At 35.0% G+C, this 25,364-nt stretch overlaps 1 protein-coding gene across 2 annotated transcripts; it reads left to right on the top strand.

Annotated features, from left to right (window-relative positions):
- The first annotated feature begins 1,266 nt into the window (after positions 1 to 1,266).
- Positions 1,267 to 24,427, top strand: PCGF6 (polycomb group ring finger 6). 2 transcript variants are annotated; one of them, XM_072971809.1, is made up of 10 exons: positions 1,267 to 2,114; positions 2,844 to 2,943; positions 3,035 to 3,131; positions 3,895 to 3,950; positions 4,051 to 4,110; positions 4,995 to 5,103; positions 7,579 to 7,606; positions 11,035 to 11,133; positions 14,596 to 14,678; positions 23,512 to 24,427. In XM_072971809.1, exons 1-9 carry the CDS (start codon positions 1,752 to 1,754, stop codon positions 14,638 to 14,640), a joined length of 957 nt encoding a protein of 318 aa, XP_072827910.1. In that variant the 5' UTR covers positions 1,267 to 1,751; the 3' UTR covers positions 14,641 to 14,678; positions 23,512 to 24,427. The 2 variants fall into 2 exon arrangements, with proteins under 2 accessions (XP_072827910.1, XP_006216418.1); XM_006216356.4 differs by having other exon boundaries at positions 1,273 to 2,114; positions 14,592 to 14,678.
- The last annotated feature ends 937 nt before the right edge of the window (positions 24,428 to 25,364 follow it).

The following is a 25,364-nucleotide window of genomic DNA, read 5'->3' as shown; positions in this document are numbered from 1 at the left end:
TGACCTAAAGAGGCCCCCTTTCCTGACCCTCAGACTGTAATAGAGGATTTCTCCTGGAATTCTGTCTGATGCGCAGTTCTGGATTTCAGCTTGTTTTTGAGTCCAAGCCAGGAGATATCAGAGGAAAAACAAAATGGAGAACACAGTTCCATTTTGGTTCAGTAGTACTCTGAGTTCTGGTTTCCTTCCCCAACCTGCCTGTTAACATTTGTATTCTACAGTCTTCAGGTACCTGTTCCATGCATTCTGTCCAGAGTTTTTACCTGTATTCAGTGGGAAGTACAAAGTAAATAAAGTGCTTATTATCTGGACCAGAACCCAGTGTCATTTTAATTTATATTTTCTCTTATTGTTAGAGAGTTTGAACATCTTTTTATATTTGGGAGCTGTTTTTTATATTACTTTGGGAAATCAAGTTTTGTCTTTTTTTCCTCTAATTTAAAATTTGTTTAATCTATTAGGTCTATTAGTTCTTTATTCAAGATAATTGTTGCAAATATTTTCTCCCAGTTTCGCCACTGTGTTTTGATACTGTTTATATTTTGAGGGCTATGCAGAAGGTTTTTTTTTAGTAAGTCAAACTTACCAATCTTTATTTTTATCTGGATTTAAAATCTAGATAGAAATCCTTTTCTTTCACCCAAGTTAAGGAACTCACTCCTGTTTTCCTTTAGAGCCTGTATAGTTTCCAGTTAGCTTTCTGCTCAGTTTGGGACAGAATCTTGTATATGGTGTGAGGTATGGATCTAACTTTAGCTTTTTCAAAACTGTTTTAGAAGTCACATAACCTCTTCAAGTTCTGCAAAAAAAAAAAAAAAAGTATTCACCAGATTCAATTGAGGGTTAAACTCAAGGCTAACGTTTATGACAGCAAAAAATGCAGAGCAAAAGCAGCAGGGAAAAGATATACATTAGCAGAGTCAGAGAGGACAAACACAGGCTTCTGCATCTTTCCCATCCAGGGCCACATGGGATGTGCTCTCTCTAGCATCAAACTGCAAGCATATGTGCTATGCCTCTGCCCAAGGAATCTTGTTTGAGATTTAGGGTCTGAGTCTTTTATGGGAGGGAGCTGGTCATGTGGGAGTCATATCCTGCTACACAGCCAACTATGGCAACAGACTGGACACCAGCAATGAAATCAGGTGCATGCAAATCATCAGTCTTGATGTTTGTGCAAAGCAATCTAACAAGCTGTTACAGCATGGTCCATTGCTCCAGGTGTACACAGCAAAATCATCAATCAGTGACATGAAAAAACAATCTGAGGGTCATATTCCAAAAGGTTAGTTGTGGTTCTAGGTTCCCTTGAAGATAGGGAAGAATAAGCAACCAGACCTGCTATTTTAACTCTTTCCTTGTGAAATGGCCAACCAATTTTTTCTAAGCATCTTTCTAAAAACCTAACATCGTTTTAGCATCTATTTCAGTGCTCTGCGCATCAGTCGATGCAAACAGAATATTGTCTGAAAGTACCAGTTCTGTCGTTTTTAGCAGGCAGTGAAGAGAGCGTCAGCGTTTCAAAGGGAAAAAAAAAAGGTGCGATTCCTCTAAAATGCGGCCCGCAAACCCCGCCCCATATACCTGAGCGGCTCCGCCTACTCCCCGACTTAGGTGAGAGGCGGTGAACCACACTTCCCAGCGGGCCCCGCAGGTCTCCCGCGCCTGCGCACTGGTAGCTCAGGCAGGCGGGCGGAACTCCCGCGCTATCCAGCCACCCGGTCTCGCCTCGCCTAATCTCTACCCCGGGCATGGAGGGGGTCCCGGCTGTAACGGCAGGGAACGCGGGCGCGGCCAAGGCCGAGGGAGCCGCAGCCATGCCACCCCCATCTCCTGCCTCCCCGCCTGCCCTCACCCCAGCGCCCGCAGCGGGTGAGGAGGGCCCGCGGTCTCTGCCTGAGGCAGGGGCTCCTGGCTGCTCGGGCTCCCGGCCCCCTGAGCTGGAGCCGGAGCGCAGCCTGGGCCGCTTGAGGGGCCGCTTCGAGGACGAGGACGAGGAGTTGGAAGAGGATGAGGAACTGGAGGAGGAAGAGGAGGAAGAGGAGGAGGAAGAGATGAGCCACTTCTCGCTGAGGCTGGAGGGGGGCCGGCCGGAGTCCGAGGACGAGGAGGAGGTATTGGGATAGCCCCTGTGCGACCACGCCGGGCCTCCTCAGTCAGGGCCCGGCCGGATCCCCAGCTCTCCGCTGCAGCCCTTGGCACTTTCGTGGACCCCCACCTCTCCCTCGCTTGTGGCGCGGAGTGGCTTTCTGTCCCAGCCGGATTCCCTAACGACTCATTTTGTGAGGTTCCTGTAGTCATTTAGGTTCTCTGGGTCCAAGTCATTATTGAAGCTACTGCGTACCAGGGTGGGTAGGTGCCGAGGGTACCGTCCTCTCGCCTTCCAGGAGCTTTCAGTGGGACGAGAGGAACAGCCCATTTCTAAGGATGTTGAGAGGATGGTCAACCCTTCCCCACCTAGATTTCTAATTGGAAAGATTTCCTTTTTTTAATGGGCATTGCATACTTCATCAAGTTAGGCAATAATCCTAGCCAGCAGGAATTAATATTTTAAACACCAGTATCCCGAAAGTTTGTCCATTTTGCAATAATTCCTAAAGTAAGATGCCCGTCATGAAAAGATCTGGCAAGATACAGTATATCCAAAAGAATGAGATCTTTTTGAAACATTGGTTTATATTGTGTAACTTTGAGCAGTATTTTGAAGGGTTGGCGGTACTGTAACATGTATCCATGTTGCAAAGTAAGCTATACATTGTTGATAATATAATTTGGGGATTATGGCTTAAGAATTTGAGAAGGCAAGGACTTGTGTTTTAAAACTGTTTCCATTGCATTTGCAGCGCCTGATTAATCTCTCTGAGCTGACCCCATACATCTTGTGTTCCATTTGCAAAGGTTACTTAATAGATGCAACTACCATTACAGAATGTCTTCATACATGTAAGCAAATAGTTCATCACATTTTCGAATAATGTATTCAATTTATGAAATGTCTTGAAGGCATCCTAATTTAAACATTTTTTTCCAACAGTTTGTAAAAGCTGCATTGTAAGACACTTTTACTATAGCAACAGATGTCCAAAATGCAACATAGTGGTACATCAGACACAACCTCTTTATAACATAAGGTAAGAAAACTATATAAGTAAAATTTATATTCTAAGTATACTTTTTCTGAAAGCTTGAAGTTGTGTAGTTGGTAATAAAATCTTGACCAATCTCAAAATGACGAGAAAGGGAACTACACATTCTTTAAAGAAATACAAATAGAGTACTTACTGTGTACCAGGCACTGTGATATCTGCTGGGGACTTAAAAAAAAGAGGCACAGGCCTCTTCTTGAGAATTTTAATTCTATCACTCAAGTTAATGAGGCTTACTTAGGCTTGTCATTTTCTGTATATCTGGAATTCTATTTTTAAAACTAATACTTGAAATAACTGGCCTCTTTAGAAAAACCTGACTATCATAGGTCATTGTGGCTTATTAATCAAATTTTCAGTTCATGTTCAGTTTCCTCAGGGAAGAAAAATATTAAAGTAGATTACTTTCATTTGTTTAGCAAATGCTATTATGTTTTTACTACCTTGTTAGAAGAGTGCTTTGCAGTTGACAGAATTTCAAAACACAGTCTCTGCCCTCAAGCTCACATTCTTATCAAGGGAATAGGACTAGTACACATGGAACAATTTAGCAAACTGCTCAAGAGTTATAATTACTTGAGGTTCTCAGAGATGAGAACCATGAGTGCTACCTAAAAGCAACTCATCTCTGAGAAAGGAGACATCCACTTCTAAGAGAAAACAGTTACTTACAAAGAACATCATTCACTCTGTACCAAGTGCATTTTTTCTGAATTCTGAGGCATTCTCCATCCTTTCCTTTTATTAGGTTGGACCGACAGTTACAAGACATAGTGTACAAATTAGTGATCAATCTAGAGGAAAGTAAGTTTATTTTATTACATAGTTGTGAATCCCAGAATCAATGCTGACTCTATGAGTTACATTTTAAGTGTAATTTAGTCTGTGTTTTATCATTTTTTAGGAGAAAAAAAGCAAATGCATGATTTCTATAAAGAAAGAGGTCTAGAAGTACCTAAACCTGGTAAGTTTGGGTGTATACCATAATGTATTTATAGATTAAAGAATACTAACTTAATAAAATTTACTCCCTTTGAGGTTCTTTTTGCTGGTAGCTGGTTATTTTATGATCAAAGAGAGAAAGATTTTGAAGCTAATAATTTACTGTAATCCAATTTAATTACTTGCAAGCATTAAAGAATGCAGGCTCTGGAGCAGAATTGTCTGAGTGTGACCCTGGCTCTGCAACTTGACTAGCTGTATGACTGGCAAATTACTCAACATCTCAGTTTCCTCTTCTATAAGGCAGGGATAATGATAGCACTTTATAAAATTGTTGTAAGGTAACATTGAGTAATACAAAGCACTTAAAACAGTGCCTGGAACATAGTAACTGCTCAAATATTAGTTTTTATGATGATGGTAATGCTGTAGTATGGAAGTTAAATAGATTGGATTTAAATCCTCGTTCTTCCACTTACTAAAGGTGTGACTTCAGGCAAATTGCCTGATCTCACTAAACAGTAATCTCATTTTCTTTACAGTTAAAAAAAAAATAGCAATAGAACCTATGTCATGGAATTATAATAAAGGTTAAAAGAGATGGTGCATGTAAACTCATGAGCATGAGCCCTGGCACATAGTAGTGCTTCTACAATTGATGTTGGTGTTGTGCTGAGCTCTGTGGCCCCAATAAACCAGCCACACATGTCTGCACAGCGGTCCCCAGGCTTGTCTCTAAATTCACTGAATTTGACAGATTAGCTGATGTTACTAAAGAAAGGGAGACTGAGTGCTTTATGATCTTTTAAATAGTCAACATAGTTAAATCTGTGTAATTATTTTTCAAAGATCTCAATTCATGGAACTTTTATTCTAACTCAGCTTTTTTGTTTGGCTATCAAATAGCTGTTCCACAGCCAGTCCCTTCGAGCAAAGGAAGATCTAAGAAAGTCTTAGAATCAGTGTTTCGTATTCCACCTGAACTTGACATGTCTTTATTACTAGAGTTCATTGGGTGAGTACCCTAAATCTCTACCTCTAAACTTTAAAAAAAAATTTAAGTTCCAACAGTTATGAAATTAACTTGAACTCAGGTAACGTCAAGTTTTTCTGATATCCTTTAAAAAAATTAATATATTTAAGACTTAGGAAAAGGTCTAAAGAGTAGTACAATAACCATTTATACCTCTTATCACCTGGCTTTCGAAATAAACCATGCTAATATGGCATAAGGCACTTGGCTACCTCTTCCTGTTCATTCTCCCTTCCCTTAAAGGTTAATAACTACTCTCCTAAAAGTAATAATTATCATTCCCATGCATTTTTTTATATGTTTACCACATGTGTATTTATTCCTAAACAGTATGTAGAATTGCTTTTGCCCACTTAAAAACTTTAAATGGTATCATACTGTGTTTTCCCACTTGCTTTTTCACTCAGCATTGTGTGATTCATCATGTTGATATGTGTAGCTCTAGTTCACTCATTTTCACCATTCCCTGGTATTCCCTTAAAATAAATATACCATAATTTATCTTTTCTTGTACTGTAGAACTCTTATTTCCAGTTTTTTTGCTATTGTGAACAGTGTTGCTTTAAACATTGTGTACATATCTCCTTGTGTATATGTGAGATAGTTCTCTGAGAGTGTAGATTTGCTAAGTCTTGGGATATGTTCCTCTTCAACTTTACTTGGTTTTACCAAATTGTTCTGTAAAGTAGTTGGACATCTCCCTAATTTATGTAAATTGCTTCTTTCAAACACTGTAGCATATATTGTATTCCATTATACTGCTGCATTGTTAAGCAGACTGTTATCATGGAGTTGGCCTGTATCAAGCTGTAGTTTTCAAAATAATTACATAGTTTGCAGAATAAAATAAAATGCCTTTCTTGGAAAATCTAGATTTTCTATTTTATGTCACCGATGACTATTTGACTTCTCAGTCACTTCCTTCTTGTAGCTCTAGGTTACTTGTATCATTTATTTAGTACCTATCTTGTACTGTGTTGTATTTATCTTTATGTATTTATCCTGTGTTCTTAACTGATATTAAAGACCCCGAAAGGGAGAGAAATCTTTCTAAATTGGGGATTATAATAGCAACTCACAGGACTGTTGTAAGAATGAACATATAGTATTCCTAACATGTCTAAACTATTACCAAACTAGGACCAATAGGAATAAGTTACAGGGAGAAACATATTTGATTTAGTGCAAGCAAGCAATTTATAAATAAAGTTGCCCACAAATGGAATGTTCTGGCTTGTCAGTTAAACTATCTCTTTAGGTATTCAAGCAGAAACCAGATACCCATACATGATGGATTCTATAGAGACAATTCTTGCAATAAAGAATAGGATATTTTATTTTATAACTCTCTAAGTTTATATTATAATCTTAGATTTACATTTATACATAATATGTATATATAAATTTGTTTCATAAATATGTTTATTATATATTCTGTAAATACATGTTTATAATATAACATATTATAGTTTAGTGTACTCTTCTATTATGTTTGTATTATAAGAATACTCTGTAGATGATGCAGTTGTAGGTTTTTTTAACTTTTGTTATTGAAGTACAGTCAGTTTACAGTGTTGCATCAATTTCTGGTGTACAGCATAATGTTTCAGTCCATATACATACATATATTCCTTTGCATATTCTTTCTCATTATAGGTTACTACAAGATACTGAATATACTCCCCTCTCTTTTTTTTTTTAATTGTGGTCTTGTGTATTCTTCACAGCATGAAAGGGAAGAAAGAGGGCTTTGATTTGTACAGCTTTATTACTTGCTAGCTCTGTGACCTTAAGCAAGTTATTCACCCTGTCTGAGACTGATTTTCCTCATCTGTTGAATGGGGACTAAAACCTGATTTACAGGGCTACTGTGAGGACTGAATGAAAAACATGCATAATATGTAAAGACCTAATATAATGCCTGGTACTTAGTAGATGTTCAACAAAGTTTGTTCCTTGTCTTCTCATGATATAAAAGTAATTGATTTAATCAAAATCTGCACTTCTAGGGGGAAGGCAAATTGAGTAAATCATGCCCAGGTGATTTTGCTGCAAGTAAAACAACCGGAAATATAGGAGCTTGCTTGCAGGAACTCTATCTTGTAAAGGTTACTATAGAGGAAAAACCACATTAATTATGATATAAAAAAGAAGTTTTACTTTAAGCTGGAAAATGTTAGAATGCTAGATGTGGAGAAATCTAATTAGTAAGAATATACTTTTAACTGCTGTAGGTAAGTACTCAAAACAATACAAAATACTTGGTAAAACTGCCTTTGCTTTACCACTAGGTGGCAGATATGAGAATTAACTGCATCTGTTTATTTCATAAAGGGTTAGGTGACCCTGTTTTAAATTAAAATGATGTTCCTCAAGTGTTTATATTTATGTTATTTCTCTGATATATAATTAAACATATAGTCTAAAATATTGATTAATTTTGCTTTCTTTTTTCAGTGCTAATGAAGGCACGGGACATTTTAAGGTATTTTACTTTTATTTTTCATTTGCTTCACAAGAGGACCCTATAGTGCACAAATTTAAGTCACGTTAGCAGTCATGAAGACTTTCATCAATTACAGTAAAAAGTGTTTTATAAATAAAACTTTTTGAAATATGAAGTACATTCAATAGTGCTCTCTTATAATAGCTTTATAAAAAAGTTATTAAGTAGGGATTTGTTATTGATTCAGAACTGTGGTCTAATGAAAAATAAATGAATGATTTTTAATACTAAAACCAAATACTGTGTTATTTTGGTGGTTAAAAAAAAATTTTCAAAGCATTTTTTGCATAGTTGGCATTTAGAGTTAAATACGAGCTTAAAATTTTATTTGCATGTAACATTTTTGGTTCAAGTTAACCTGCCCTAAGTTGTTACTTCAATCATTTACTGAAACTTTAGAGGTAAGAATGAACTCCTTTGTAACATACTTAAGTTCAGAGTTGTCTTAAAGTCCTCAGTATCACAGGTGCCATTGTACACAGTGTTGCTCCTATAGAATGAGTCACTCAGGAAAAGGTGACTTTTAAAAAAAAAAAGAAAATTGGGGGGAAGGTAATTAGGTTTGTTTGTTTGTTTGTTTTTATCTTCGTGGAGGTACTGGGGATTGAACCCAGGACTTTGTGCATGCTAAGCACACGCTGTACCACTGAGTTACACCCTCCCCAACAAAAGTGACTTTTTAAAAAGGGGCAAATCAAGCCTTATTGTTACCTGGGATTGTAAATACATAAGGAAATAGTTGACTTTGATCTGTTTAGATTTTCAGTGACTTTGTCAAAGTCTATTCTAAAATTAGGGTGAATTATACCCGGTTGGGCATAGTGTTTTGTGACAACAGTGGCTTAGGACTTGAGTTGAAGCACAGGAACAGATGGATACTTCTCTGGGTGAAGTATATTATAGGTTTCTCCCAGAGATCAGTGTGATGGAGGGAATGCAGTGTTAGATTTGGTAACTTTTAACCTCTTCCAAGTTGTAAAATACCAAATTTATGGTGATTAATTTAAAAAGTATTGTATACCCATACAATGGAATACTATTTGGCAATTAAAAGAAATAAAGTACTGATACATGTACAACATGGATAAACCTTGAAAACATGTTAAGTGAAAGAAGCCAGGCACAAAAGATCACATATTGTATGATTCTGTTTATATGAAATGTCCAATATAGGCAAATGCATAGAAGCAGAATATAGATTAGTGATTGCCAGATGCTTGGGGGAGAGGAGAAATTAGGAGTGACTGCTAATTGGTACAGGTTTCTTTTTGGGTGATGAAAATGTTCTGAAATTAGATAATGGTGGTAGTTGCACAACTCTCTAAATATACTAAAAACCATTGGATTGTACACTTTAAAATGGTGAATTTAATGATATGTAAATTATACCTCAATAAAGCTGTTACATTAAAAAAAAAAAGCCAAGATCCAATAGAAACTTTGAATAGAAGCGTTGTTTATAATATATTTTGAGAATATAAAAATATATCTGATAAAAATAATATATGCATAAATTAGAATTTTAGCTTGAGTCTATCAATAGTTATTATATTTTTTGTATGTGGAATCTTTGTTTTATTTTTATTCTCTCTGTAATGACAGCCCTAAAAGCAAAATCACTTCTACTAGGTAAGAAAATTGAGACAATTGGTGAAATTTGTACATTTACTATGTATTTTTGATATCAAGAAATTTCTTTTCTTCTTCTTCTTCTTTTTTTTTTTTTTTTAGTGGACGTGCTGGGGATTGAACCTAGGACCTCATGCATGCTAAGCATGTGCTCTACCACTGAGTTATACTCACTCCTCACCCCCCATATCAAATTTTAATATATGATAATATATTATGTTTTTAAAAAGAGTTCTTATCTTTTAGAGATGCATACTGAAGTATTTACAAATGAAATTTGGTGTGTCTTGGGTTTGCTTCAAAACAAATCTGGAGAATGGGAACCAGGAAGTAGTTGGAGTAGGAAATGTGTGAAGTATATTTAAAACAAGTTTGGCTTTGAGTTGATAAAGCTGGATGATAGGTATATAGGAGTTTATTATACTGTTTTCATAGTTTTGAGGCATTAAGTTTTCATTGTTAACCAATGATACAGATGTTAATTTGCAGGCTTTGTGTCTGTGAGAGGTAATGAGTGTATTGTTTCAGAAACATCCTATTCTGCATTTTGAGACTATTTTTACTTTTCGGAAACAGTCTTTTGTACTTTCTTGGCTAGCAAGTTGGCAATCTTACCATTTTTCTTTTAATTCTGTGTTTATAATGGAGTTGTAGTTATAACTTTTCATATTATATCTCAGTATTAAGAAACCAAACTACAGATAAGAGAGCTGAGTGCTGTTATATGGAACAACCTCCTCAGTAGCAATTCTGGGTTCCCTCTCTGATAGTGCTAGAAACATATGGTTCAAGTTTTTCTAAAAATTACCCTTTTAGTTCTCATTTCTGCAGCTTTTCATTTGTGTTAATACTAGTATCCTTAAAATTACCTCAGAGAGAGTGGCTGAATAAGCATTGGTTTCTACTTTAAAATCCTATTATCTCTCTACCTGTCATCTCAGACCATTGAATCAGATTCCAGCCATATACATCTAGATGTTAATCTTTTTATTTTCCACTTAAAAAAAAAGAAGACCTTTTATTATGGAAATTTTCAAACTCATACTAAAGTAGGCTAGTAAGATGAATGCCCATGTACACATCAGTTAACTTCAATAATTATAAAACCATGTCCAATCTCATTTTGTCTATGTCTTCATCATTTCTCCTCCTATATAATACTGAAGCAAATCTCAGACTGTGTCATTTTATCAGCAGATAATTCAGTTTGTTTCTAAAAGATAAGGAGTTTTTATAAAAACATAATAATGATAGTATAATTTAAAAAATTAACAGTAATTTCCTTAACCAAATATCCATATACTATTGACTGTTTAAATTTCCTAGATTGTCTCATGAAAATTGTTTCTTAAGTGTTTTAAAAATTGGGATCCACATAAGATATATATATTGATTGATACATGTCTTATCTATAGCCCTTCTATCTTTTTTAGTCTTTTTTTTTTTTTTTTGCAGTTTTTTGTTGAAGAAAGCAGATTGCTTTAGACATTTAATCATGGGTATTCTGTCAATAAGTTTAACTCTAAGTTTTATTTTTAACGAGGTATTAAAACAAATCAGTAAGCTTTTCTATTAAATTGGTGACACTTCAGAGAGGGGAAACTGAGCAGAAATTCTTTTTTTTTTCCTTTGATAGGTAAATTAACTCAAATTTCTTAGTAACTTTTCTGTAATAAATCTGTTGAATCATCTTTGCTATAAAATTTTCTTTAAGGTTTATACATTTTATGTATATTTAATCTGAAAATAGATTTTTTTGTTGTTGTTCACTTTTGTAGCCATTGGAAAAGAAGTTTGTCCGAGTTTCGGGAGAAGCAACTATTGGGCATGTAGAAAAATTCCTCAGAAGAAAAATGGGTCTTGATCCAGCTTGTCAGGTAGAGTCCATGTGTGTAAAAAGACGGGGGAAGTTGTGGGATTACCTTTAGCATACTGAAGAAAGAACTGTCTCTAGGATTTCTTGCAATCATGTTTGTTTTATGATGTTGTGGATATTATGAATGCTAACTGAATATGGGTACACAGTGATTCCAACCCCCCAGTTTAATCACATTTGACTTACTGTTTCTTACTGCCATTGATGACCATCTGTGGGTGTCAGAGAGAAGCTGAGGCTATGAAAACTGTTAAAGAGCTTCAAGAGCCCCAGTTCTGGCTCCTTCCTTTTTATAGTGGAGTTTCCTATGGTGTAGCCCTACCATTCATTTATTATGCATTGATACTAAATGGAGCATCTTTGTACCAGACCTTAGTACAAAGATGAGACAAAAAATTCATCCCTTCAGGGGACTCAGAGTTGTGTGAGGAAGATATAGAAGTAAACAACTGACTGACAAAAGGATATGATGGCACAAGAGCATAAGGGTAAATGATTTTACTTCGGACGGTCAAAGAATGGATCTGAAGAATGGATTTTTTTTTTTTCGCCAGACAGACAAAGAAAAAGGAACTTTCTATCAAAAACAGAAACAAAAAAACCAGAGTATGAACAAAGAGGAGTGAGTGTGGCGGCACTGGCTCATTCAGTGAAAAACCCTTTCTTGGAAGCTTTAGTGTGATCTTGCTTTTAAAAATATAAGGGTTTTTCTTCCCTTAAGACTACCTTCACATTCTGATTTTTGCTCTGAGATTCAGAAATTTTGTATATCTAAGACTTGATACTCCAGAGGGAAGAAAGTTTATGCAGAAAAGAGTTAACAAAGCAGACCTGAGGCTGCTGCCTTTAGAAGGGCCGGCTTACAAGGTTGACCCTTGCCTAGCAGCTGGGAACTTGACTTGCAAAAAGTTTCCTGCACTAATGTGAAAATCCCCTAACTATTGAGTGTTTCACTGTGCCTAGACTGTACAAACAATGGATCTATGATGAATACCTGCTTTGCTTCTGGGAGTCTTGAATTTGGTGGTTGCTTGGTAGAGAATGCCAACATGACCAGCCCTCAGTAAAAACCCTAAACTCTGAGCTTCAAAGGGACTTCCCTGGGCACAAACTTTGCACAAGCTGGCTACATTCCCACTGCTAGAGAAGGGAATATTGTGGGTGTATTGCCTACTGGATTGGGAGGGAAGAGCATAGAAAGCCTGTGCATGGATTTCTCCAAATTCCACCTTCATCTTTTTACCTTACTGATCTGACTGTGTATCATTGCTCTGTTGCTGTAATAAATTGTAGCTGTGATCATGGTGAGTCCTGTGAGTCCTTCTAGCAAATTACCAAATATGTGGGTCATGTTTGCAGCACCCTCAGAGATGTGACTCTGAATGAACTAATTAAGTGAACTAATTTATGAAATATTTGCAGTCAAATGACTTAAAAATAAGCATGTTAAAATCAGACACAATTTAAATGTTTATCAGGGGAATGGCTGTATAATTTATGATATATTCATAAAATGGGACAGTACGTAGCTATTAAAGAGAGCTTACTATGTGCTGTAAAAAATGTCCATGGTCTATTAAGGGTTTTTTTTGTTTGTTTTTTTTAAGAAGTTGCAGAACAAAATATGTAGCATAATGCCGTTTTAATGAAAACAAAAACCCTACATGCACAAAGAGCACCTAGGAACATACACATTAAATTGTTAGTAAATGGTTAACTTCTAGGGGTTAAGATTAAGTTGAAAAAAAAATGTAGTAACCAAATCATAAATGTTTACCATGTGGTGAAGCCTACTAAGAGTGATGGTCTCTGGGTTGTTGAATATTTAATAAAAACAGTGTTAGTTTCCAAATTCTTTAATTTTTCATGGAGGTAATTTCTGTATGAAAGATCTGCTTTCAAGTCATTTTGCAAACAAGTATTGCTCTGCCAGCTTTAAAACCGTTAAGCATAAAGTACAAAAGTTGTTACTAATTAAAGGTTATGCATCATGAGATAACGCAGGGCTTGACAAACTATAACCCATGGGCCAAATCTAGCCTGCCATCTGTTTTTATAAATGAGATGTTTTATTGGAACAGCCATACTGTGACTGCTTTCATGCTACAGTGGCAGAATTGAGCACATGTGACAGTGATCCTATGACCCTCAAAGCCTAAAATGTTTATTATCTCACCCTTTACAGAAAGTTTGCCAACTCCTGACACACTTATGTTCAGGGAAAGATAGACCTGGGGACAGATCTGAGTTCAGATCTGGGCTTTGCTACTTACTTGCTTTGTGACCTTAGGAACATTTATTGTCTTTACCTTTTAGTATCCCTAGCTGTAAAATGGGAATTATAATACCTAGTTCACAGGAATGTGAAAGTTAGATAACATATGTCAATTACATAGTGGAACATGTGGTATACATAGTGGCAGCTCAGTTAAATGCAATTGCTTTTACTATTCTTACTCAACCATGCTAAAGGCTTTAGGGAGATTAACATGTTGGCAGTGTTTTGAGTAAAACAGAATTTGAAACGAGTTCTGGTTAGGAGGTGGTTTCAGTGATTTAAGCCTAAGGGCAGCAATTAAAAGAGTGATACGAATTTAAGAGAGATTATGAAGAAAGAAGCAACAGGACTTGGTAACTGATTGGTTGTGAGAAGAAAGGAAAAGGAGAAATAGGAGTTAGCGGTGATACTCTTATTTAGAGTAAGGATAAATTTCATGCTATAAACGAAATAGGGACGTTAGGAGATGGAGCCAGTTAAGTGATATATATTAATAAGATGTTGAGGACCTGATCCCATTTTAAGGTAATGGAAAAGGAGTATTCAGTGAAAGAGAAGAAATAAGGATTTGCATTACTATCTTAGCAAGTAAGTATTCTAGAATCATATTACTAAAGTATATAACTATACTACCATATCATTCTTTCTAGAGAATCTTACATAAAAGTAGATTTATCTTAGAGCTTTGACATTCCTAAAGGGCTGAAAAGACCTTGTTAAGGTTGTTCCATCCATAAAACAGTTCCCTTACTGTGTAATTTATGTCAGTGTTAGACTTTCCACTGTTGGAAAATGAGATATTCCTTGATAAGAAAAATTATTCACATAACTAAAGATTGCCTTTTTAAGCATTATATACCCTTTTAATCATTATATCATGGAACTTTAAAATATATATACTTTCCTTTTCTTCTTATGATGAATATATCAAATGTAATTTAACTTGTTCTCACAGATTCAAGGAAATCATTTTTTGAATATCTGCTTTAGTGTTTTGTTTTTCTGCAATGTCCTCTAATGCTCTTTTTATTTTACTTAAGTTTCTAAAATCTTTCTTGAGAATGTTTAATCAGTCTAAAAAGCAAAATCTAGTCTAGAAATAATTATGTTGATTTTTCTTAATTTCTTCATACGGTTTTTTTGAAGCGGGAAAGCAATCTTATACTGTTGTTTGCCTGTAGGTAGATATCATCTGTGGTGATCACCTGTTGGAGCGATATCAAACTCTAAGGGAAATTCGACGTGCAATAGGTGATGCAGCAATGCAGGTAGGTCTTAGACTTCAGGATATCTATGCCTAACAGGTACGTTATTCAGTGAAAGAAAGAAGTTCCATGTTATCAATAAATTTTTAATAAATATTCTATAACTTTCTTAAAATTACCTGAACTATAAGTAATAAAGTTAATATTTATTGAATGACTACTGTGTGTCAGGCACTTTTCTAAGTGATTTGTGTGGATTAGCTCTCTTACTTCTTACAATTCTATGAGGTAGATATTCTTTTTTTTTTTTTTTTTTAGGATTATTGGGATTTTTTTTTAAACATTTTTTATTGATTTATAATCATTTTACAGTGTTGTGTGAGGTAGATATTCTTTTATCCTCCTTTTTAAAGATATGGAAACCAAGGTCCAGAAAAGACACATAACTTACCCATGGTGAGTTAGTGGGTGAATCAGGGCTCAAATGCCAGGCAGTTTGATTCTGGAGGCCTTGCTCTTTTTCCTCTGTCCAGTACTGTAGTGGAGCTTTGAAGATTCCTGGACAAATATGTCTGCTAGGACATTTCTTTAAGAAAAATTTGCAGATACTCATTAGGCTGTAGAGATTTACATACCATTTCTTGTGCAATAGGTAAGAAGCCATGGTAACTGTTTTGATACTTTAATTAGCCTATAATGTGAAGTCTAGTTAGGATAAATGAAAAGCAAGATGGGATATACTATTTTAATGAAGAGAAAAGCAAGATCCACATATTCTAACATATCACTGAACCTAGAGTGAGAAATTGTTTTAAGAGCTGTATGTCTCTGAGAAGCTTATAAAGTTACTAATAAAGATTTGATGAGCAGCTCTCAGCTTAACAATTTTTTAACTTGTTAGAAATATTAATCTTTGTTTTGCCATAATTGCCTATGCTCAATGAACAACTACACAGAAACACACACACTCTTATCTGCATACATACATATGTGTTTTAATTGACATATAATGAAATGCCTGAGTTTTGACAAATGCATATACCTATTTAATTCAGAACCCTTCTTGAAATTTAGAACATTACCATCACCCTCAGAGTTCTCCCATGCCCCTTCCCAGTCAATCACTCTTCCCAAGACTGAGGCAAACACTGTTCTGGTTTTTTTCTCATCATAGATAAATGTTTTCCTGTTTTTGTTTGTTTTATTTTGTTTTTAAGTAACATACCATACAACTTACCCATTTAAAGTATACAATTCAGTGGTTTTTGTTGTATTTACAAAGAGTTCTGAAACTATCACCACGATCAATTTTAGAACATTATCATAGCAAAAAGAAACTCCATACTCGGTGCTCACTCCCCATATAACCCCAGTTACCCAGCCTTTGTCAACCACTGTGCTATTTTTTGTCTCTGTGGATTTATCTGCTTGGGACATTTCATAGAAATGGAATCATACATTGTACGGTATTTTGTGACTGGCTTCTTTTACTTAGCATAATGTTTTCAAGGTTCATCTGTATTGTAGTATGTATCAGTACTTTGTTTCTTTTCATGTCTGTATAATATACCATTATATGGATGTACAATATTTTACTTAAGCATTGATCAGTTGATGGGTATTTGGGTTGTTTCCATTTTTTGGTTAATATGATTGGTGCTGCTGTGAATATAAATCTACAGCTTTTTGTATGGACATGTTTTTATTTCCATTGAATATAAACCTAGGAACAGAACTGCTAGGTCATATGGTAACTATATTTAACTATTTGAGGAACCACTAGATTGATTCCAGTGCAACTTTGCCATTTTATATTCCCACCAGCAGTGTAAAGGGTTCCAATTTCTCTACATCCTTGCCAACACTTATTTATTATCTATCTTTTGGTGATGGCCATTCTACTGGGTGTTCATTGGTATCTCATTGTGGTTTTGATTTCATTTCCCTGATGACTAATCACATTGAGCATCTTTTCATGTGTTTATTGGCCATTTGTATATCTTTTAGAGAAATAGCTATTCAGATCCTCTCTCCATTTTTAAAAATTAGATTTTTTTTGGCCTTTTATTATTGAGTTGTAGGAGTTCTTCATATATTCTAGATACTAGTCCCTTATCAGACATATAATTTATAAAAGTTTTCTCCCATTCAGTGGGTTGTCTTTTCACTTTCTTCATGGTGATCTTTGAAACACAAGTTTTTAATTTTAATTAAGTCCAATTTATCTGTTTTTCCTTTTGTTCCCTTTTGTGCTTTTGGTGTCATATCTAAGAAACCATTGCCTAACCCAAGGTTATAAATATTTATACCTATGTTTACCACAGATTAGTTTTGTTTATTCTTGAATGTCATATAAATATGGAACCAAAGAACATGTACTCTTTTTGTGTCTGGCATCTTTCACTTAGCATACATTTTGAAATTCATCCATGTAGTTGCATGTAGCAGTAGTTGTTCCTTTTTATTGCTGCATAGTATCTCATTATACAATATGCCATATTGAATCCATTCTGCCATCCATGGACACTTCAGCTCTTCCCAGTTTGAGGCTAATATAATTAAAGCAGCTACGAACATTCTTTTATTTTCTAAAAATTAGTGGATTTTTAATTTTTTTATTAAAGTATAGTTATTTACAGTGTTGTGTCAGTTTCTGGTGTACAGCATAGTGACTCAGTTGTGCATAGATACATTGTTTTTCATATTCTTTTTTCATTATGGTTTAGCTGTGAACATTCTTACACAAGTTTTTTCCTCCTCTTCCCTCTCATTTTCTTTTATAAACAGTTTTTTTTTTTTGAGAACATATGTTTTCATTTATTTTGGATAAATGTCTAGGAGTGGAATTACTGGATCATAGGGAGGACTTATGTTTAGTTTGACAGGAAACAAAGAATCACTGTATTTTCCTGTGATTTTTGTGGCACTGCTTTACCAACAATCTATAAAGAACTATGGCTGAAATTTCTGCAGCCTTATTGACTATAGTTTATTGTGGAGAATTTTATTTCATTTTTTTGTTTGATTTTCTTTTTGCTAGTTTGCTACAGATATCCTTGTACCCACCAGTCAGATTTAATGAGTGACAACATTTTGCTGTTATAGATAAGAAGATGTTAAATTTTTATCATTCTAAAAAGAGATTTGAAACAAACAAGGCAAAATGTTAATACTCAATAAAACTAAGTACTGGTTACAGAGGTATTTGTTAATGTAATCTTTGTACTTTCAAAAATTTTAAACCTGCAGGAAAGTCATAAGAATAGTACAGTAAACATCCATCTACTCTTTCCCTGGACTCACAAGTTTTAACTACTAGGATTCCGTCTGGGAAATATAACCAATATGAATGTTATGGAATAAGGGATTACCCCTTAAATAATTGTAGGGATTGGTAAAGAAGTGTATGGAAAGATAATTGCCTGCATCTGGTGGTAGTTACAGTAGTCATTGTAAACCAGAAGGGCAGCAGTTGGAAGAAAAGATGGACATAAAGTGGGGAAGAGTGAGAATAAACTGGAAACTAGAAGGAGAAACTGGAATCTGTGTCTCATCACCTCTGTCCTCAATGATGTGGGTGATCTGTAGACAAAGCTAGCAGTCTTTGCCATGGTGCTGGCCTGGAACTCAGAGAAGCTGAAGATGGAGCTCTGATGGGGCAGGAGGAGTTGCAGGCCTGGCTGCTGCCCTATGCCAACAATGTGAGCCACAGCAACAATGCATAAGCTAGAGGGGCAAGTGGTACCCTATACGGACCTTCTGAGAGTAATGGCTTCTGCTTCCTTCCACTTTCCAAGTCTTGTGCAAATCTCTATTGGCTAAATAATTGACTAACCCAAGAGAGAAGAGAATTCCCGGAAATATAGTTTCAATTTGGCTAAGATGACCCAGCAAAATGCAAAAGAATTGGCCAAAATTAAGACTCACAATGTAAGTGCTTATGAGAATGTGGAGCAACTAGAATTTATATACATTGGTAGTGGAAGTGCGAACTGATTCAATTACTGTGGAACTCAGGTGTTAGCATCAACTAAAACCATGTGTATATATACTCTATAACCCAGCAATTCTATTCCTTCATATACACCCAATAGAAATGAATGATATGTCTGCTATAAGACATGTACAAGAAGGGTTATAGTAATTTTATTCATAATAGCCACAAACTGGAAGCAACTCGAAATCCAACGAAGAATGAGTGAAAAATTGTGGCATGTGCATGCAATTAAATACAGCTATCATATGCAGCAACATGGATGAATCTCACAGGCATAACAGCAAAAGCATCAAGGCCCAAAAGAATATACAGCTGATCCTCATTATTTGAGGATTCCATACTTAAATATTCACTTACTCATTAACATTTTATTGGAACCCAAATTAATACTAGTAGTGCTTTCACAGTCATTTACAGTTTTTCATAACTGTTTTTTAATGATATTTAGAGTTTTTAAAGAAATCACAAGTTTTGATTATTTTGTTAATAAAACATATCTAATTGAGTATTGGAAGAATGCTCTAAGACTAATTATTTTACTGTGATATTATAGGTTATAATTATCTTTCAGTTATAGGCATACTTACGTTGTGATAATAGTTTGTCCAGGATAGTAAAGATAATTGGCAATAAAATGATTAGACCATCATTTTTTTTAAATGGCTATTATTACTAACTTGTATTTTATGTGTGTTTTTAAAAAGAAGAGAGGGGACTTAGTCACCTTTTTGTTTCTTTGTAAAAGAGACTGGCTTTTCCATTGAGAAACATCTCTCTTATTTCCAAAAATGACATGAAGAAGCCTGAAATATAAACTGTCTTTGCAATACAGCCAACTTAGTGATAGAATAAGATGATGTTAGAACTTACTGAAAAAAAGTCTTCGGAAGTGAGGGGATAGCTCAATGGTAGAGTGCATGCTTAGCATGCACATGGTCGTGAATTCAATCCCCAGTACATCCATTAAAAAAAAAAGTCTTCAAGCTATTTCGGTTGGAAAGTGAAAAGAAAAAGGGAAATCCATTGATAAGCCTGCCAGGTTAACTGAGAAACAACACATATATGAAATTTCTTGGAGCTAGAAGAAAGACAGTGTAATAATAATTAACATTTCTTGAGCTCTAACTGTATCCAACATACTATATTCTAGGTGTAGAAGAACATATGTTACTTATGTAAGGCTCACAGCAATCTTAAAAGATAAGAACAATTATCCCCTTTTTTCTTTTCTAAGTATTATTTTGAAATAATTTAAGACTTAAGGGAAAACTTACAAAAATAGTGCTGAGAGTTCCTATATAAATATTACCCAACATCCTTTAATATCAACTTCTTTCGTAACCATAGTGCAAGCATCAAAACTAAGAAATTAGCATTACTGTAATACTGTTAATAAAAACTGCAGACATTTGGATTTTGCCAGTTTTCCCACTTTTGTCTTTTTTCTGTCCCAGGATCCAAATCTGGGATTCCACGTTGTATTTACTTGTCATGTCTCCGTGTCTTCTCCCTCTACCCTCGTCCTTCCTTGTTTTTCATGACTTTGATACTTTTGAAGAGCACCCTCAGTGTGGGTTTGTCAGATGTTTTCTTATGACTAGATTGAGGTTATGCATTTTTGCCAAGAATGCCACAAAAGTGATGTGCCCTTCTCAGAGTATCATATCAGAGGATACATGTTGTCAATATGTCTTCCTACTGGTATATGTTTCTCTTTGTAATTAGTAAATATCTTGTGGGAAAGAGATACTTTAAAACTATGCAGACATCCTGTTTCTCCTGAAACTTTGCCCTTTAATTCTAAAATCCATTGGTGGATCTTATAGATGAGGAAACTGGTATATAGGGATTAAGTAATTTGCCCAAGATCACTTGGCTAGTTAGTAGTAGAATCAAGATTCACCTATTGAAAAAATTGAACTTAAAGCTCAGGCTCTTAATAGAGGGGTAGCTGAATACTTTTTCAGGTGATTATTTGATTTTCTTACATGTTTTTAGAAATATAGCACCATACCAATTGTCTACATTTTAGTAATAAATAATTCAAAAGATTCTTCATAAAACATTAAAGCAAAACTATTTCTTAGCTAAGTAAAGTGTATTTAGAGGCATATGAAATATTTCCTAAAATTTTTGCAAAATCAAACTTCAGAAATCTTAGAAAATGATTGCCTTTTTAAAAATTAAGCTTCATTAAGCACAGTAATGTGTGTTTCATTCAGCATTATTAGGCAAACACCCGCTGGTTAGGATGGTTTGTTTTAGGATAGGATATGAAATTGCCTCTCAGTGAGAGGAATAACCCAAGCCTGCTTCCTATTTCGATTTTCTTTTTTTTAAATTGATGGGTGGTGCAGCAGGTCTACATGGTTGTTTGTGCTATTTATATGTGTGGTTTTGATTCAGCTTGAAAAATAATCTTACTACATGTAGCAGTACATTTTATGCACATTGTATGTAATGTTAGTATTTCTGCTTTGAATTCTTGATATTGCAATGGGATTCCAACTTTGTTAAATGTATTTGATATGCTAGTTATTGTGTGCATTTTAAACTTTTTTTGCTTTCTCCCTTTTCTGGTTGTGCGCCTCCTTTTACAACAAGCCTCTAGAAACAGTTTCTGAGAATTACTGAGCTATGTTTGTAATGCAGATGTACTTAGGGAGTATGTAAAATAATCATTTTAACAAAAGAAATAGATATCTAAAACTTAATACTAACTAGGGGAAAAGGGTCCATTGTGTAAAACATAGTTTATCTTTGGATTCAATATTTGTCTTTGGTTTTACAAAGTAGCTTGTATTTTCAGTATTTTCTACATAATATGGTAAAATGTAGAGCAATAGCAATGCATCAATAAAATGGGTAAGTTTTCCGGAAAAAGCTTGATTAGAAATGTAAAAATCTAGGAGTAAAACTCCAAAGTTAGTGGAGTGGGTAGAAATATGACTTCAATTCAAAAAATATTTACAGAGCACTATTCTAGACAGATGGGGAGATTCAGAGATGAGCAAGTCCCAGAACTTAAATAGCCTATAATACAATTAAAGTCCTCATTGATAACAATTTTAAGTGTCATGGAATCTCAGGACCTCTTAGCTAAATGAATAACATTATCTCCGCAGTGGGAAGACTACGATGTGGCAAGTGAGGGAGAGATTGGTAGGAGCTGAGATCTGAGCAGTTGGAATAAAACTATGTAGGACTTTAAAGGCCAAAGTATGAATTTTGGATTTTAATAGAGTAAAGTGGAAAACTATTGATTGGAGAGATTTGAGCCAGGGACAGAAGTGACATAATCTGACTTACCTTTTAGAAAACTCACTCTGGTGGATAGTTTAAGAAGACCATAAATAGAGACATCTAAATATAAAATATATATAATAGTTATATATTCCTATATTTTTATATAGAATATAAACATAATAGACATGTAGATATAAATTTGAATTACAAAGTATTATTTCATAGAATATGATTTTATGCATGTATTGAAGTTGCTTTGAGATTTTGAAACAGCTTGTAATTCTGAAACATAACTATATGCAAAAAATTCACATTATGTAAAATGTATTTTGTATTCATGTTAAAATGTTAATAGAATCTTTCTATTTGTGTTAGAATACAAATTCATTTACATTGATTAGACTAATTAGTCTAGATCAGATCTTATGGTCCATGGGCCAAACATGGTATGGGATTCTGCTTTATTTGACTTATTCTGTGTTTTAAATATTTTTAAGTTTAAGTTCCTTTAGCTAAGCATCTGCTCTCTGGTTTACCACTGGTCTCAACATTCCCTATTGACTCACATACCTAACTCATATATTCATTTATATTACTTTTCTAGCCTTTGTGGGCATTTGAATTTGTGAACCCCTTCCTAGAATTCTGGTGAGTTTCTGCTGCAGTTGACAGTAACAGAAGCCAGATTGCAATGAGTTGAGTAGTGAATGAGGAATGAGGAAGTGGAGCCATGAAAAAGCTTAGGAAAGATGAAAGAGTAATAGCTAGAGCAGGGTTGTAAATGGAAGGCATGCATTGCCACCACTCTCTCTGTATGTTGCTCCAGGTAGGCCCATTGCCCATGGCACACTTCCCAATGAGTCTTCCTTTTAAGTTAGTGTTCCGGTTTATGGTAGATTAGAAATAGCACCTTAAAAGGGTAGATTGCATGCTAGATGCAGCCTCGGTGAGAGCACAAAGAATTAAGACCTGATATCAAGAGAGGAGACATAAAAAGACTCAGAAACATGGTATCTGGAGTCATTTAGTCTAAAGTCTAATGGTTAAGTTGCCCAACAACCCCAGAGGCCATCACTGTGTTACAGCACGGTATAGTTACTGTTCATGATGATGACTCTGGATATCAAAGAAAGGGTAAATTGTATTGAACAGTCTTCGCGGAGGAAGTAAAATATATGACATTAGATGGGTAAGAGTTCCAACATTTTCTCACTTATTTTAGTAGTGAGCTGTATTTATGTAGGAAATAAGCATTTGATTTCTTAGCAGATCCATTTACTTTATGATAATTGAATCTTTTTTTAGAGAAGCCCAATGCTTGGATGATACATTAAGTAGTCTGTGCAGAAGGAATGGTGTATCTTTTTTAGTTCTTTTTGGAGAACTGTTTAGCTGTAACAGTCCTGGCTAACTATGGATACCTGGTAGTTTCAGAATTTTCTTCTGAGGGTCATTAAAAAGGCACATTGACAGCGAGTGATTGGTGATGAGGTGAGTAAATAGGCAAGTTTATTTATCTGAGACCTTTTATTCTCTTTAAATCAAAGAGTTTCACGTTTGTGTTGGGTTATAAAAAATAAACTATCTTTGACTTGATCATTTACATGGGTTTTCAAATAACTGCGAAACACTCTTTTTTGTTTTACTTTTCAGGATGGTCTGCTGGTTCTTCATTATGGTCTTGTGGTTTCTCCTTTGAAAATTACTTGAAGATTCTAGGATTATGATGGGAGGGAAACAAAACAAGGAGGCTTCTGCAGGACTGCATCTCACCAAAGATTTCCGCGAAACGTGTAATTGCTATCCCTTTGTGCTGTTCAAGACATAACTTATCTATTTTCAGCACCAAGAATCATAGCATTTATAAGTACAACTTGGAATGATAGAATGCATCTGTTTTACTAGAGACTATCTATAAAAAGCATCTGCAGCTCAGGGGGAAAATTTTAAAGCATTGAATTTTTAAATTCTCTGTGATTTTAAATACTTTGACATTGATTTTGTTTCCTAATCTTTGAGGTTAATTGGTTACTGTTTTTGTCTTCATTGAGCCATACCCCTTTCAAGTTCCTGGGTAGGAGTATGCTCTCTGGAATGGCACCAGTTGGGCAGTCATCCTTTTGGTAAAGAAATGAGCTTTTGAATTGAAGATTTAAAACCAGTCTTTGTTAAATTACAGAATGTACCTCTGAGACCAAGACCAAAACTATGGGCCACTTTTGTATGTCGCCATCATATTTTGAAATTGTTTTTTTTTTTGTTTGTTTGGTTTGGTTTGGTTTTTCAACCAGCAACACTACTAAAGAGTTGTTATTCACTTCTAAAAGGGATGAATTATAATTTTTCTGTGTGAAGAGACTGTCTCCTGTGGGGTTTATGGCCCGTACCATAAGCCTTCAATGTAGTAAAAGACTTCTTTAACATATCTTACAATGAAGGGTGCCTCTTTGCAACAATATTTGATTCTTTGACTGTTAATTAACATTCATTTTAAGTACATAGTGTTTGTCAGTAACTTGTAATGGCACTGCTTTTGAAAGTAATTTAAAACTTTGAGAAGTTTACAGAATACTTGTTCTATGTTCATTGTTTTCTCCGTAAGTCAGCTTAATGATTATTTTCCCATTACTTTGTCACTGGGATAAAGAATACGGGTGTTTGAGAGCTCACTCACTTGCATGCAAAGATTTCACTTTTAAACATTATTTGCCTAAAATTAGCGTTGTGATGCTTTCTAAAAGAAATATTTTATAGACCTTATTTCACTGCAAAATTTTCAAGTCTGCATAAAAGCAATTACAATTGGATAAAGATTGGCAATTGTTTTATAAAGAATTTGTGGAGTATAAATCTCTTCTAACATTTAATACAATTTTTTAATAAAAATTTAACCTATTTTGGAAAAATGTTCGTGTTTATGATAGATTTTTTAAAAGTAACCAAAACTCTTTAAGAGACAAGGTATCAGAATCAGTGTTTAACTGTGCCATCAGATATGTTATAAACATCTTTACCTTCACTGACTATACTAGATGCCTTTATTTGACAATGGACAGAATAGCAACTATGGAGTTCATTGCCTCTTCAATGTTTCTTGCACAAATTACTTACTACTTTTATTCTTGTCTCATGTTAACATACCAGGGATCTTCAAGACAACCCTCAGTTTTAATGGTTCAGAAGAAGGACTCATGGGATCCAGAAATCTATTATACTTGTGGTTACAGTTTATTACCATGACAAGATACAAATTAAAATCAGCAGTGGGAAGAGATGAATAGGGTAGGGTCCAGGAGACACCAGCCAGGAGCTTCCATTTGTCTTCTCCCCATAGAGATGCAGGAACAGTGTTTAATTCTCCCAGCAATGGCATGTGGCATATGTGAAGTGTTGCCAACCGGGGAAGCACACCTGAGTGCTAGTGTCCAGAGTTTTTACTGGGAATCAGTCACATGGGCACTGCGTGCCCATGTGTTTGACTCAGCTATTGAGACCCCAGCACCTAC

Source organism: Vicugna pacos, chromosome 11, assembly GCF_048564905.1.
Source record: "Vicugna pacos chromosome 11, VicPac4, whole genome shotgun sequence".
NCBI classification, from domain to species: Eukaryota; Metazoa; Chordata; class Mammalia; order Artiodactyla; family Camelidae; genus Vicugna; species Vicugna pacos.
The sequence above is the reverse complement of the archived record's forward strand: the minus strand, read 5'-3'. Positions and strand labels throughout refer to the sequence as shown.

What these genes read in the sequence shown, in the direction of transcription:
- PCGF6 (XM_006216356.4), top strand. Translation starts at nt 1,752, where the DNA reads ATGGAGGGGGTCCCGGCTGTAACGGCAGGGAACGCGGGCGCGGCCAAG. An exon ending in AGTCCGAGGACGAGGAGGAG is followed by an intron (nt 2,115 to 2,843) that starts GTATTGGGATAG and finishes TTGCATTTGCAG; the next exon opens with CGCCTGATTAATCTCTCTGA. An exon ending in TCTAGAAGTACCTAAACCTG is followed by an intron (nt 4,111 to 4,994) that starts GTAAGTTTGGGT and finishes GCTATCAAATAG; the next exon opens with CTGTTCCACAGCCAGTCCCT.